The sequence below is a fragment of the Lepisma saccharinum genome, chromosome 6 (assembly GCF_977018435.1).
Source record: "Lepisma saccharinum chromosome 6, izLepSacc3.1, whole genome shotgun sequence".
NCBI lineage: Eukaryota > Metazoa > Arthropoda > Insecta > Zygentoma > Lepismatidae > Lepisma > Lepisma saccharinum.
Window position 1 is genome coordinate 30,920,194 of NC_139234.1, and position 16,585 is coordinate 30,936,778.

The window sequence follows — 16,585 nt, forward strand, 5'->3', positions numbered from 1 at the left end:
AGCATCCGTTGATTGGTGTGTGCACATTTCAATAACACAAAGCTTATAAACTTCGTAAAAGGCAATTTTAAATATTTCAACCATTGCAAGCAGCTGCTGAGAGGTCTTTATTTTGAGTTCCTTTCTGACTCAGTGTGCCATAACTCTAAACTGTTAAAATTACAAAATAGGGAGCGGCGAAAGATTGGAGCTTTTCGCGTAACAGAAAACGACTCTAACTTAATCAAGTACGCATCAAATAAGCAAACCACCCTTGCATAGAAAGTACGTTAATGATGCCATTTTCTCTGCCATGTTGAAATATGTATCTTACTTTTTCTTGTTCAGCGACTATAATTCAGAACTTAGGGCTAAAGATGGGGAGGATGCCGAAATGCCGTTCACTTAGGAGGCGCCACTCACAAGGAACAAGAATATTCTTACAACAAATTCACTTCCACAAGGAGACAAATACATTGACATAAAAGCAATGAATAGAGTTGGAACTCATGGGCTCGGCCTTTTAATTATTAAAAATAATAATAAGATTTTAATTTTATTTCAGAATATATTGTGCATAAATACTGCACAGAATTGGATCAATAGTTTTAGATGTGCTTCAAAGATTGATTCTTCTGCACAGAATCAGGTTTGTCCACTATGGTGGTACTGCAGAAATTGTTTCCTAACCTCACAAATTATAATTAATTAACATGTAGGACTAGGACTGCGAGCAAGAAAATTGCCCAAGCCTGGTGATATTCGCAGTAATATTAACAAATGAAAATTATATTAAAGAGGAAATAAAAAGTAGGCTTAATTCAGGAAATGCATGTTACTTCTCTCTTCATAAACTTTTGTCTTCTCATTTAATATCTAAGAAACTAAAAGTTAAAATATACAAAACCGTAATTTTGCCTGTAGTATTATATGGATGTGAAACTTGGTCCCTTACATTGAAAGAGGAACATAAATTGAGAGTATTTGAAAATAAGATCCTTAGGAAAATATTTGGACCTAAAAGGGATGAGGAGACAGGTGAGTGGAGACGGTTACATAATTTAGAACTACATAATTTGTATTCATGCCCAGATATTATTAGAATAATTAAATCAGGAAGACTTAGGTGGGCAGGCCATGTGGCACGAATGGGAGAGGAAAGAGGAGTTCACATGATTCTTGTTGGGAAACCTGATGGTAAGAGACCTGTAGGAAGGCCAAGACGAAGATGGAGGGACAACGTTGAGATAGACCTAAAGGGAAATTGGTAGGGATGGAAAAGAGTATATAGATCTTGCTGAAGATAGGGAAAGATGGAAGGCCTGTGTTGCTGCAGCCATGAAACTTCGGGTTTGAGAAGGCTAGAGAGTTAGTTAGTTAGTTAGTTAGTTGGTGATATTCGCACCGTATTTCAATGATTACTTGATTTAATTTGTATTAAGGTCTGTTATATGCACAGAGGCTAATCGAGACGAGAGCTACAGCTTCTAGTGGAATTGAATTGAATTGTTTTTTGAAGTCCATTTTATGCACAGTAAGGGTAATCGGGACTGAATTTACAGTTTAAGGCGCGATCCGAATCACCATGGGCCTTCACCGGGTATCGAACTCGGAACCCCTTGATTACAAGGCGACAAAGTTGCCCTTACGCCATAGGGAAGCCTTTCAAGTGGAATCTGAATGACTTAATGAAATGTTACCTCCACCGGGATCGAACCTGGGATCCCTTGATATCAAGTCAGCAATTCTATCGCTAGACTATGGGGGTTGGGAGGCCGATTTTGATATTTCCAATGTTTTAGCATTTGGAATTCGGTAGTTTGTGTGCTCTTTCATTCTTTAACTTCGTATTTCTTTCTCTCGAATATTTGCAGTGATAAGGATAGGAAGGCTTGTGTTGCTGCAGCCATAAACCTTCGGGTTTAAGAATGCTGTACGATGAAACCAATGAGAAAACATCTCTAACTCTCATGCAATTGTCAGTACTCCAATGAGGAACTAACAAGCAGAAAGGAAACATAACGCTTCTTCAGATTTTGAACGTCCTCCTACTTATAGAAATTCAGTTGTCACACCTGTTAGACCAGTTCCGAAATATAGTGATACGATTTACAGAGGCTGCCAACAACAATCACAGAACAATCTCACAGCCACTGAATACGTCCATTTTCCAGGCAGGCAGATGATTTCGTAGCAAGTTTGGCAAATTACTTAGTATCAAATGACCAGTAGCCCACTGATTTCACAACACATCGTAATAAAGTAATTGCGATCTAACCGAACTATAAAATATACTTGAACATTGTACTTGCCCCAATGGAAGTTTCATAATGGAAAATGCAAATTTTACTTTTTAAGTTTTCGGTTGAAATGTGTGTACCGTACAGATAGCATCCCACTTCACCAAGTTTCGTCGCTATACATGTAGCCTAACAGTTTCTGAGATAGGGGCTTATTACATGAATTTGATTGTTGATTCTCAACAGACACAGATCTACAAGGATAATTTATGATCTTTAGCTAGTTTTTGATAGTTCCGTCAGACAGTTACATTTTGTTTAAAGTTTCTTTGGATTTTGTTACTTAAGTTCCAACAACATACATTCCACTGCAACGTCGAAATCTTAATACCTATCTAAAGTGATAAGATAACGGGAAGAGCTCTCAGTACTTAGAAGTCTTGTTACGTCATGATGTATATTTAAGTCACTTTAAGAACTATCCTTACGCAACGTGATTCTGAATTTGTCTGTGTATCTTCATTCTGTTGATAAGGCAAGAAGTCTCCTTTTTTGCACCAAAGTAGTATATACACTATGAAAATTTCTTATCACGTTCGTATTGAAATGTTGGACGTGCTTAAGATAAGTTGTTCCCATCTTGATAATCTGCCAAAACTGAACGACGTCAGCATGAAAACGGTTGCGTAGAGTTATACAATTTGTTATTTAAACACTTCTAAATGACAAGAGCTTCTGCTCAGTGTTCTCTTTCACTGTGACCTCAGCAGTCTGTCGACCAGTTTCGAGCTGTTTATGTGACGATGTCTTCGGAGAACGTGAGCCACCTAGTGTCACAAGAAACTATCGAGAAAGCGGTGGAGAACTTCGTCGACAATGAGCCTTTCTCCATTCAGAAGATGCGGGTGACCAGAGCCACTGACGAGATACAAGGATTCACTTCCATCATTTTGCGTGTGAATGTGGACTTCACAGTCGGTGAAAAGGTTCGAAGCGTGTCCCTCATAGTGAAGCGCCTCCCACTCGTGGAAGTGCAGTTGAAGCTGGTGTCGGAGTTGCATGTTTTTGAAAGGGAAGTTTTCTATTATAAAACCGTAGTTCCTCAGTTGAAGAAGTATTGCGAACTACCCCTTCCTTTACCCGCCTTGTACCTTGGTGAATGTGATGCCTCTGGAGATATATTGGTACTTGAAGACTTGAGCAGTTCACACTTCAAAACACTTGGTTTCGGATCATCTCTTGGACTAGAACACTGTCGACTGGTTGTGAGAGAATTAGCCAAGCTCCATGCAGCATCCGTAGCAGTGGAGAAACAGGAAGGTAAGACATTACTCGACTTGTTTCCCATTTTAAAAAAGGACATTGTATTCTCCGATTCCAATCCAACTACGAAGGCCATGGTTGTCGAAAGTGCCAATGTGATACTTGCTGTGTGTGAGGAAATTCCTGAGTTCCAGCACTTGGTTCCTGTCTTGAAGATTAAGCTGGACACGATGTGGGAGCAGTTCCAAGCAGTGCTGAAGCCTAGAACCGACCATATGAACGTATTGTGCCATGGCGATTGTTGGTTCAACAATATGATGTTCCGCATGGACGACAATGGACAACCAATAGACGTAAAGTTCATCGATCTGCAAGTTACCCGCTATGCATCACCTTACCTCGACATCCTCTACTTTCTGTACATGAGCTTGGACAAGAATACAAGGAAGCAACATACGAACGATGTTTTGAAAGAATACATTTCATTCTTCAACAAATCCATCGCTAAGTTCGACATACCTGTGGAGCCACTACAAATGGACCAAGTAAACAAGGACTACGATGCTGTGCGGTTGTTTGGTGTCCTCACGTATGCTTCCTTTAAACCTATGCTCCTTATGAGGGAAGAAGTTATGCCAACCAGTCATAGTGAGGGGGACGAGAAATTCGATAAAATGTTCTTTGGTGAAAAATGTTCTGTGGCTAAAGCCAAGTTCAAATCTAATGCGGATTTCCGCAAAGAAATGAATATTATCATGGAAGAACTCATTGACATTTACCAGCTATAAATCGTGTATTTACTGAAATTCTGTACTAGGACATATATTTGAGCCAAATGATGATCGCACAAACTTCCAAGTCCTGTTCAAGTGAGTAGTCATTTCAGTGTAGTATTCCGAATGAGTAATCAGCTTTGCTAATTCTGCTATTGCAGCAAATATATTGCAATCATTTAGTTTTTATTGAATACTTTTTTCTTGGCATCGCTCACAAAATCAAGGGAATCCTTGAGATCAATGCAATTTGCTGCAAAAAAACAACTCATAAACGATTTCTGTGAATTTGAATTCCATCACAAGAGAAGTACAAATATACTTTGGAGAAGTAAGCATGTAATGAGGCGAATCATTACTTGATCCTCTTTTATTTTATACGTTTAATTAATTAATTTAATTGGATCGATTGGGTTTTAGTGTCATGTATTTTGATAATGTTGTGGATGTCTATGTATTCGTGTACGTGCGTATTCTTGGCCGTTGGGTAGGTAGGTGTCTCTCTGGACAGCCGACAAGCGGAAAGTTCCCAGTAACGGTTAGGTGATTAGCGGGGCCTATAAAAGGAAGGGAAGGGAGCAGTCGGCCTCAGACGTTTTGGTGCAATACGGCGAGATAAAGAGGTGTCTTTTCTCTATGGGGCGAAACGAAGAATTTTTTGATAATATGAAACGGCGGGGACACTAACTTCTTTCTTTCTTACAATACACACACTTGATCTTTTTTTCACATTTAATTCAATAGTACATCTCATGTGGGAAACCGGATACATATGTACACATACCCTCCGCCACCTTTCTTGGTACTGAAGTGAAGATTATATTGTTTTCTACTCGTGAAGTCAGTGGCTACACGAGACTACACACACTCTCTTCGAGAAGGGGGGACAGGGTACACCGAAATGTAGATTTTGCGAATAACTGCCAAGAATTAACTTATGTAAATATAATATGAATAAACCTATATATATATATATATATATATATATATATATATATATATATATATATATATATATATATATATATATAAAAGGAAATGGGCGTTAAGTTATAATTTGAAGAAGTACGTGTCTATTGCCTAAACTAGCATCCACAGAACTTCAGGTACTGCAAGTTTTGAACCTAGGGACAAGGATTCAAAAATGTATGGTTGTGTATAATATGTATGTTGCTGAGAATCACCTTGAAAGCACAAACTATACCTATACAAGCACTAACCGTTTTACATGCAGATAAATTGTCAGTTGATAATTTGTTTTGGGAGAATGGATGTAAAGCTTTTACCACTATAAAACTATGTCAAACTAGTATTTTAATTTTAGTTTATACATGTAATGTAATTGATTGATTGATTTGGTGTTTTATGTCCACTTTATGCACAGTAAGGCTAATCGGGATTGGACCTACAGTTTAAAGTGGGATCCGAACCTAATCATATTCAGTTCGGGAAGTTCTCGCAGATTTTGGATGAGAAATATCTCGTCTGTGTATCAGCGAGTTCTCGAAGTGAAGGGGGGGGGGGGGGTTGCATCCCCCAGGTAGCAAAATTCTTACAAATCATCCTTCGAGTTGTCTCACTGCCACCTTGTTAAATCATTGAAGCATCCCCCAGCTGGACCAAGGTTCGACCAAACATCCCTCGAGCTAACATTTTCCACTTCAAGCGCTGGTATCAACTGCACAAAATGTATTTTCCGAAGTTTGGTTAACGTTCAAAATCCATCATATTGAAACCCAACCACATATTTGTCCCAAAATAGAATTTTGAATCAGTATACAAGGTGAAAAGCCATATTAATGCTTTTCAGCATCAACGTGTGTAACGTAGTAAAAAAAAAATATTTGTCGTTCGTCATTTGGAAATATGTTCAATAGCCATTTAGACGGCTTACAGCCATCTTGCAGCCAGAGGAAGTCAAGGAAAAGTTGACTCGTTTCATCTGCACAAGATTTTGCAAAAGAAGGCGGCGTCCGTGGAGATATATGCGGTTTGGGATAATGTAATTGCGGGGATGACTATAGTTATGATATATATTTGGCGATGTCTGACAACATTCTTTGTATTCAAGATAAATAAATGATACTTTGAAAATGTTTAAATATTGGTTTGAAGTGTAAGAAGAGAGAAGTTCATTGTTTTACATCAAGACTACGTTCAGTGAATATTTCGTCTGCTTCAAAGAACGAAGAGCGTGACGTCCACGCACGAGTTGAACAATACAATCTACTTTGATGAATGCTAAGTATATATCCATAATGAGACCTAACGTGGTATTTTTTTTCTATTCAGAATAAATATTTTGATTGAACTCGGAATATTATGAAACGGAATATGAAAATGAACTCAAAATTGATTTTAATTACTTAATTTGAATAAAACGTATGACCAAAGAAGATATACCATATTTACCCCATTCCCGAGAATAGTAGCTACTTTTTTCACTATTTCCTAAATATATCTATTCTCCGTAATTTCCCCCCTTTGGAGCTTGTATGCTAGTTGTTGCATTGACTAGTTTCATTCACCGACCGTGTGCGACTTGTTTTATCGTCCGGCGATTCAGCTAAGACGATCTTAAGCCGGAAGTTGGTAATCACGTGTTTCCTTTCAGATGTATCTTGCAGTTGTCTGGCTCGCCGAACGGGGCTAATGATTGCGCTCAAATGCAATACCATTGCTATATTTTCGAAGTACATAGATCGTACGAAACAAATTGTTTATGGTGTTGGTGGACTTTTGAAAGAAGAGATCATAACGGTGGAATCAAGTTTCGTACCATATGATATGTATTAATCTCGAGATGGGAGACTGGCAGTTATGGGTCGCTTTCATAATTTTAGGAAACGAAAGTCATAGGACTGTTTGGGCGTCACTTGTTCTACAATTCGACAATAAAACTTTTGAAATGTTGTGCAGAGGGAGAGGTTTCATTGAATCGTTGCTTTAAGTTCACTTTATGCACAGATAAGCTAATCGGAACTGGACCTGCAGTTGAAAGTGGGATCCGAACAACTCCACCGGGTATCGAACTCTGGACGCCTTGATTACAAGACGACGTGTTAACAGGGGGGAGGGGCAAATATCAAATATGTGACCACGATACTTGGCGAAAGTTTAGAAAATTTTGAGGAGAAAATATTGTAGCTACCAGATACCTTTGAGGAGTTGTCTGGTACTGCAATGAGTTGAGAAAAGCTATAAGTGCGCCGGGACAGGCGCGGAGAGTGCCTTTATTTATTTATTTCGAACACACAGGCACATGCCCAATTACAGTGTTCACAGAGTAAACAAGAAGGTAACACAAAATACAAAAATAATATTACATCAAGTGAGAAATATGACATTTCAATCTACAACATACTTATAAACATGACTGATTTCATATATTGCTTGATTTGATAGAGTTTATGTAATATTTGTATACAAGTTATACATGTTATACAGAGGTAATCAGCGTATATACATGTAAATAGTAGTAGTGTAATAGAGATATTGAGTAATAAGTTGCACATATAAGAGACACAATGATAAACATACGACAGTGAAATTGAAACAGTATTTTATATTAAATAAGGTTAAACAAAAATATAGATAATGTGTAATTTAGGGTGAGATTATGAACATAACAATCTTAATTGTGTCCTGCTTGTATAGGCTACAGTGTTCAGAAAATACAATGACTTTTAAATCTGAAAAGATCGATACTAGGGTTATTACTAGACACTGAGTTGAACAACTTGCACATTCTCCTCAGGGGTTCCATTTCAACCATGTTGCTTCTTCCATGCGAGATTTTAAAGAGATTATTTCTGGGTCTTAAAATAGCGTTTAGAGCATAAAAGTTTAATTGTGAGAGTAGAGCTGGAGAATCTATTTTTCCGTTGACAAGTTTGGATAAGAAAGTCATTTGATGCATTTGTCTTCTTTTTTCGAGCGACGGAACACTCAACATTTCACGCAACGTGTTACCCGAGGTGAACTTCGGATATTCGCCACCGAGTTTAAATAACAGGTACATCTAAAATTTATTTTGAAGTTTCTCTATTTTTTCAATTTCTTTCTTGACTAGAGGGTCCCAAACAACCGGGGCATATTCCAGTTTCGATCTCACAAGCGCATAGTACAGCAACAAGAAAGTTTCCCTCTTTCTGAATTGGCTGCCCATTTGCATTATGAATCCTAAATTTCTATGGGCTTCGCTGAGGATACGCGCAATGTTTGATCGAAAGCTTAGTGATTGGTCGAAAGATAGGTAAAGGTATTCGCTCTTAGAATTTCCACACCAGAGATGTTATATGAGTATTGTATGGGACACCTGTTACTACTTTACATTTCTTGAGGTTAAGACTAACTTTATTATTTTCGCACCAATTAAGTAATTTATCAAGTTCTTCTTGCAATTGATTACAGTTACCGTTGTTTTTTATGTTTTTAAATATTTTTTACATCGTCGGCAAAAATAAGTTTTTCAGAGTTTGTGAGCACATCTGGTAAGTCGTGAATGAAAATTAAATATAATAAGGCGACCCTCTGTTGTCGCGTTTACCTACGAAGGAACTCGCGGCCAAACAACGTTAAAATTCCCCCTCCCCAAAGCAGCCATTAGGGAAAGAGGATTTTGTCAAAATAACCGTTCCGCGCTGTGATTGCACACCGGTTAGTACAGCGGCTCCATGTTAGTCAACATGTTTCAAAATGGCGAATTCAGAATTGATTTTAGGACACTAATGGGCTGAAAAATTTGAAGTATTTCTATTAATTGGTATTTAGAATATGAGCATAGAAATTATCCCAAGGAACATAATATTTGGCGGCACATAGTATATGTAATAAATAAATTAATAATAGACAGTGGTAATAAACACCATATCAAAAGTTCCAGAAATTTCATTCTGTGCTGGCTGCTGTATTTCTGTTTTTCGACACTGTAGACAAATAAGTTAGGAAAAGCTTCAAGAATTATAAATCTCAAAACGTAGTGTTAGAAAATAAGTCCTCCTCCGTAGCCGTGCGGTCTAAGGCGCTGTGCTTTGGGCTCCGACTGGGGGACGGCATGGGTTCGAGTCCACCTGGGTTCAGTCTCTGGGTTCTCGGCCTGAGTATAGGACCGGTGGCAACCCATCATCCTGAGGAAATTGGGGAGCTACGAGTGAGTCTCGGAAATCTGCTATAACGGTTGGGTTTCGACGTACTGACCCCACGTCACCCCATTACCGGTTGAAGATTTCCACACCTCCAGGTAGGATTGTGTGAGGGAGACTGGCAGTCGGGGGGTCGGCCTAGGCTCTTCAAGGGCTGTCGAGCCACGGGTTAATTTTTTTTATAATGTCAGAAGAAGAATTTGTGAAAGCACTCGACAATGGATAATGTCCAGTGCATGCTAATATGGAACTTGGCCCAGATGTGGAGTAGATATTAGGCTTGATTCACATCTACGTTCAGGTCACGCTCCGCTCACGGCCCGGTCAAATATTATTGAATGATTTTTAAATAGAAGCATTCACACCTCACGGTCCGGTGACGATCAACTGGAAATAATATTTGACCGGAGCGTGACCGGAGTGGAGCTTGACGGGACCGAAGTTTGATTGCTGATGTGAACGTCGCTCAACCCACGGTTCAGTAGCAGTCTTCAGCCACGTTGCAGAGGACACGTAGCCCAGTTTGGTGCTTATGAAGATGAGCGGCCAGAAGTCGAAGTCCTATTGTAACACAGAGAAAGATGAATAAAGATAAAATTGATTGATGGGGGAAATGATCAATACATTTCAAAATATTTTCTTCTTAATTCTATTTGTAAATTATCGGTCAAAATATTAGCTTTCAAGAACCCGAAAAAAAGGGAATAAAAGAACTGACTGAAATAACCAAATTACAATTACAGCCAATGGGGAAAAAAATGAATGAGGAAGGAACCACAAATATGATCCATGAGTACTACTTACTAGGATCTTTCCAACCTGTTGCATCAAGTACAATCCTTATATCAAAAAGATAACCTGTTGACGGTCATATTTTTCTGGACAACCAAATTGTCATTTTTGTGTGTGTGAAATGGGGGAAGTCGAGGGACTTCAAACACGATGTGCGTAACAATGGGGTCCTTGAAACTAGGCTTACAACCTGATGTATATTTGTCACGTGTTGTATCGGAAACTTTCTAATAAAAGAAATGGTCAACAATGTCGATATGAAACGATGAGCCTGATGATTTTCATGCCAAACCTAGATCGACAAAGTAGTGTTCCCATTGTTTACATTTACAGTTTTGCACATTGTAACTGCAAATAAACATTTGCCGCTTCAAAACCAAATGTATAACATCAACAAACAGTACTATATTTATAATAACCGACCTCCGTGGCCATATGGTTAGTACAGCGTGCTACAACGCCAAGTGACCCAGGTTCGAATCCCGGCCTGTTAATGGATGTTCTTTGTGATGTCCCTTTATCAATTTCATCATGTTACCACTCATCATCATCCTCGCGATTAGTTCAAATTGGAAGAAAAGTTAAGTAAATCAACAAAATCAATCAATCTCCGCTTTTGCAATTCTTTTTCTTCAATCTGCAGGCTTTTTATGCAGAAAAATCTGTGTATTCTGTCAGGAAACCAACAGCAGACTGACGTTGATCGTACCTTGACCCGTTCGATACCCGGTGGAGGCATATAGTGGTTCGGATCCCACTTTAAACTGTAGGTCCAGTCCCGATTAGCCTTACTGTGTATAAAGTGGACTTAAAACACCAACTGAAACCAAACCAAACCTTGACCGGAGAGAAGCTTGACCGCTAGCGTGGATACATACCCCTTGACCATGAGCGGAGCTTGAGCGGAACGTGACCTGAGCGTTGCTTGAGCGTAGATGTGAATCAAACCTTAGACGTCATGTGGTGTATAAATAGTCATCTTGGAGCGGGCTTCCCGGATGGCGTAGTGGTACCGTTGTCACTTTGTAATCAAGGAGATCCACCCTCGATACCAGGTGGAGGCACACGGTGATTCGGATCCAACTTAAAAATGTAGGTTCAATTTCGATTAGTCTATCAGTGCATAAAGTGAACTTAAAAACAAAAGCTCAAGTACTCGAAACCAAGATAGCCATCATGGAAATACGACAACCTTCATCTCGTTCCTTGGTAGTTAAAATAATAGCCTATCTAATTGTCCATACGAATGTGGCACTAAACGCACAAATAAATATCATATTTCTTCAATTTGCAACAGATATGTATATGGAAAGACGAAAGGTGGACTTTCAGAGGGCAAGAATTAGAAAGGGTGAAAAGAATAAAATACTTGGGATTAGTTCTCACTATGGCAGGGACATGGACAAGACATATGCAAACGGTACAAGGAAAGGCTGGGGCAATAACAAATGAAATAATGCGGACAGTATGGAAATTGGAGAAATACGATATACATTTTGTGGAAAAACTGTATCGTACTTTATTAATAGGGTCAGTAGGGTACGGGAGGGAGACATGGGGAGCAAAGGGGGGGCGATGTACTAAACAGAATCCAATGCATTTTTTTTTCAAGAGGGCTTTGCATATCAGCATGGGCACTGCAAACTGCGGCGTACTACGGGAACTTGGATTGGTAAGGGAGAAAACATGGGGTATGTTGAGAAGGGTTAAATACTGGGCGACATTAATATCGAGAGGGGAGAACTCGGTAAAAGGGCAAGCGCTTATGTAACAGGTACAAGGGGAGGAAATGGGAACATGGGCGAAAGAGATCAGAGGAAAACTATACGAAATTGGACTGGGATGGATCTGGGAGGGGGAACACGTCGAACAGGGGACATTGCAATTAGTGAAACAAAGATTAGAGGATATAGATAGGCAGGAATAGCGGAATGTGAAACCAAGAGATCGCTCGAACTCGAAAGAAGGGGACCGCGGGAATGGGGACAAGTAGCGTACATCAAGAAGGTGAGCATGATTGCAGGAAAGGGGTTGGCATGGATGAGTCTAGGGGGATGGAGACACAACACAGTGAAAAGTGAGGAAGGGAGATATAAATGCGTGTTATGCAATGGTGAAGATGGGGTAGAACATTTATTCTTATGTCAGGACACACGCGTTCTGCAGGAGGAGAAGCTACGCAACATCAGCTTGGAAACTGTGTTCAAATCAATCGTAGTGCAAAGGAACATGGAACTATTGGAAAACGTGGGGGTATATTTACAAACAGTTAGGGGGAAAAGAAGTGTTGCTCACGGACGGGATAAGGAAGAGGAATAAGTGTTAGTTTAACGGGATGGACTACGGCCGCCATCTTGAAAATTCGTCCCATTCATTTACATGGTAAATTGTTACCATAATTGCGTTGCTCTGAAATGGAACTTCGACCATCTGCTTGTAGGGCCTTGTTCTTCGTAACCGTCCCCTGTGTTCTAATACTTCGAAGCATAAATTTTATAATTATATTGAGAGCAAAATAATAAAAAACTGACAAAATGCAGCTGACATGCCTTTCCACTTAATTTTCTTATTTCACAAGAAGAATATTATAAATCCAACATAATAGTTCACTAGAGGAAACATTTATGCTGCGATTGATGTATACTTGTCACTGGGAACTTTGCGTATTTTAATGCAATTACTATAATATTCGAAGTCTGCAGCGTATTTTTTTCGCAGCATATTGTGCTGCCACCTACCATTACTCCTGGAACTTCCAGGAGGCGGAGGGATATTTGAGTTGGGCAGCTTCACGTTCGTCGAGTGCTGTCAACCAACACAATCGCCAAAAAATTGAGAAGATTGTCTCTATCAGGTCAGGGAAAAGAAAGACGAGGCGAGCAATTAACTTGAAAATTTGGCGAGAATAACAAAAACAATATAGATAAATGTAAATATGTATTTATATTACTTCCTGTAATGTAGATAATTTAAAACTGCGCAGTCGTCACGCGAACAATTTTGTCCGCAAATTCATGGGACATAGAAAACCTTGCTGGTCTGAAGCCTAGAAATTGCCTGAGGGAGGGATACCGCTATGTTTTTTCCGTCCCTCGGTAGGAGCGAGCTCCAAATGTTTGTCACTTCACTTGAGAGTGGTCAAGGTCAACTTTTCGGAATGACACAACGGTGTGTTTATTTACGATACAACAGATCCCAGTGATTAGGCGATACAACCAGAAACATTTCCTCTTTTTGGAAACCGTTACGTCTTTCCATTGGGAAAGGGTTTCTACAAAATGTGCGAATAATTATTGTTTTGATTGCACGATAAGCTGCATATTCTATTATTGTGTAAAAGTATTTTCTTTCACCTAGATGCTTCCCTTGAATAATTTCACAAATGATAGTTTACGTATTCTCACGACATCCGTACTTCTTATGTACGGTATCCTACAAAAATAATTGTAGACAAAGGAGATACGAAATAGACTGACTGCAAGCATAGGTGGATGCATAAAATTTTCCTGGGAGGGTCACAAAATATGCCGTAAAGATACGACAGGATGTAATATTGAGAAGATTATGGGCAGACACAAGATTCCAAGACAAATGCAAGGATGAAACAACTGTTTTTCTTTTACATCCACTTTTACATCTCACCAAATCCGAACCCGGGACCCTTGAATATACGGGAAAGGAAAGGCGCCAGCGTTAGAAGAATTTGATGAAGTAGAAGTTGTTCCACAATTACTTGTATTGACAGTGATTAAAAAAGAAATACTTTTGAGAATTTTCTTATTCAGACGAAACTCTATTTTTTGTTATTTAACGTCGCTTCTACGCCACTTTTGACTAATCGCGACAACGAGGATGAATGATAACACTGGTCGACAGTGATTTTTTTTTCGAGCTGCTGAAGACGAATCTGAACTTGGTTTTTGTTCTGCACCCTCAGATTTAGAATTAATGCCAGTTATAGTATCAACCTTTAGACACCGGCCAAAATTTGAAGGAAATTGCAGAGCTTCATGTTGGCGGCCCTTGTACCCCTCTACTAATTAGCCCCGTCTACTTTGGTGCACTTTTTAACACTCGGTGCAGTGCAGGTGTATCCAGTGTCAGGGTGGTGCAAGGAAATGACGTTCAACCCAAGACTACTAGAAGTCTTGCGTTCAACCAACTAAACGGAAAGTGGTGTTCAAGTTCAAAAGATTCAACAAATGCCTGTCTGCTTCTTTAAACGGTCATTTGATTAGTTAGCACGCACCACGTCACCATACACCACACTTGCACCGGTCCGGAAGGTACTGCAGACGGTGCAGACACCAAATATACTATGTACTTGACTCGAAATCAACGAACTAGAGGACTCGGTGTTGCACCGTTCAACCAACTAGATGCTTCGGTGCAAAGAGAGTCAAAGCGAGTCATAAAGTGCAGCCAACTAGACGGGGCTATCATCCCAGAATCACAAATGATACCTCGTTGGAAAGCTTATGGAACTCAGATTCCAACGAAGTACATTTAGGTTCCATCACGCCCAATTTGTAGAAGAAGAAGAAGAAAATAAGAAAATTTGGGGAAAAGTTAATTTTTGGAGAACTTGAGGTAAGTTTTGCAACACTTACAGTTGCGCTACGCAAACATAAACTCAGTAAGACACACCCTATACGTTAAGTTGGCTAACTGAAGTTGTCCTGTAGGACGAATTTCAATGAAGAAGCATATGTAAAGTATACATATTGCAATATACAGGGTGAGTCAAAAGTCCGTGACCACCCCTTATAAAATGGAAGGGAGTGTAGATTGCAACAATTCAACACTTTTTCCAGTTCTTAAAACTGGTTAAAACTGAGATTATTTGCGAAAATTACAGGACATAAATGAATATCACCTATGCCCAGGTCGGCGCTGGAATCTTGAACGAAAGTCACACACACATATATATACTAAACAAAATTACTTTTTGTTATAGTGGTGTTGGTATTATAAGCAGGAAAAGTGATAGCATACAGAATACACCACTTAGAAAACTGTGAAAATTGTCATACTCTTAGAAATGAACTATCTTATTATTCGATATTTCATTAACTTCAGTTGGGTGTTAGGGGGCGAGGCGCCAGGGGACATCTCCCCCCCCCCCCTGGCGTCGTCACTGAACCCCTGTCGCCGTAGCGCGCTGTTCTAACCACTCCGCCACGGAGGTTGACTCTCAGGCGAGACAATCAGAAGCCTTGGAAATATCCGAGTTCCTATTCGCGAACCGTCTTGTAAACAAAAAGTAGGAAAGTAGCTACTCGTTACATAAACGACAGAATGAGTGAATCAGTGAAGTCAGATATATTCCACTTTCTGAGGTTGTATTATTTAATATTATTAGTATTATTTTACTGTTCTTGGTTCTTGAAATACCGTAATTTATTCTGTTGTTCGCAAAAAGAGCAGTATTTCCTGGTGAGATATTTTGCTTTTGCCTTGACGTTGTATTTATGTGGGCCTTTAATATATTTTTATGTCAATTTTTTTCAGATTGAAACATAATTTTAATTACGATTTTTAATAACGATCTTTTGTGTGTGAGCGAGTTTATAATATTCATACCAATATTACGAAATGAATTATTAATTCATATGCAGTCCCAGGAGGTAGCCAAATGTTGCTTTCGGTGTGAACTGTCTGGTGTTGGCCAAGCATCGTGAGGATAATGATGAGTTCCTTGAAAAGGAAAGCCAATTAAGCTTCGCCTGGAAAGCCAAATAACAGCAACAATTGGTTTGATCGATTTATTTTGGTTTATATTTCTTCGTTTTTCTGCCACTTTCTGCTAATCTCGAAGATGAGAACAAGTGATGTGATATTATGAAATTGATGAAACGACGCTCACATGGAAGCCCATAACCAAGCCTGGATTCGAACCCGGGAACTCTGTCGTCGTAGCGCGCTGTGCCAACAATTCGGCGACGATGGTCGGCACGATAAAAACAATTGGACTCGTTGCGCTGAGCAGGTGTACTCCAAAGATAAGCAGCCATTCGGTAGGTATTGAACCTCAGACGAAATTTTCACCATGGAGTTTATTATTCCAAAGCTGCTTCCTCGGTGGCGCAAAACTAACTGACTTCTGTTCTAAAGGCTCTAGGTTCGAATTATGGCCATGGTTTACATATTTTAGGGCATTTGTTCTATTCCCTGTATCATAGGATCACCATTTATCCTTGCCGTGGAAAGTGACGAAGTTTTTGGTTCACTAGTTGCTCAGATAGGCAAATCGGAACTGGAGTAGTTGAGTTTCCGAGCCCTTGATCACAATCCCACAACGTAATCCCCTACGCTCTCGAGGCGGCCTGAAAAGTGGCGTAGACGAGTGGAGGAAATAAGAACTATAAAGAGTGTATTCAATCCTGAATATTAA

At 39.5% G+C, this 16,585-nt stretch overlaps 1 protein-coding gene across 1 annotated transcript; it reads left to right on the plus strand.

The window, feature by feature from the left end:
- The first annotated feature begins 2,891 nt into the window (after positions 1-2,891).
- LOC145989293 (uncharacterized) lies at positions 2,892-4,402 on the plus strand. The gene has a single exon (XM_083124625.1). It carries the CDS (start codon positions 3,023-3,025, stop codon positions 4,268-4,270), a length of 1,248 nt encoding a protein of 415 aa, XP_082980751.1. The 5' UTR covers positions 2,892-3,022; the 3' UTR covers positions 4,271-4,402.
- The last annotated feature ends 12,183 nt before the right edge of the window (positions 4,403-16,585 follow it).

What these genes read in the sequence shown, in the direction of transcription:
- LOC145989293 (XM_083124625.1), top strand. Translation starts at nt 3,023, where the DNA reads ATGTCTTCGGAGAACGTGAGCCACCTAGTGTCACAAGAAACTATCGAG.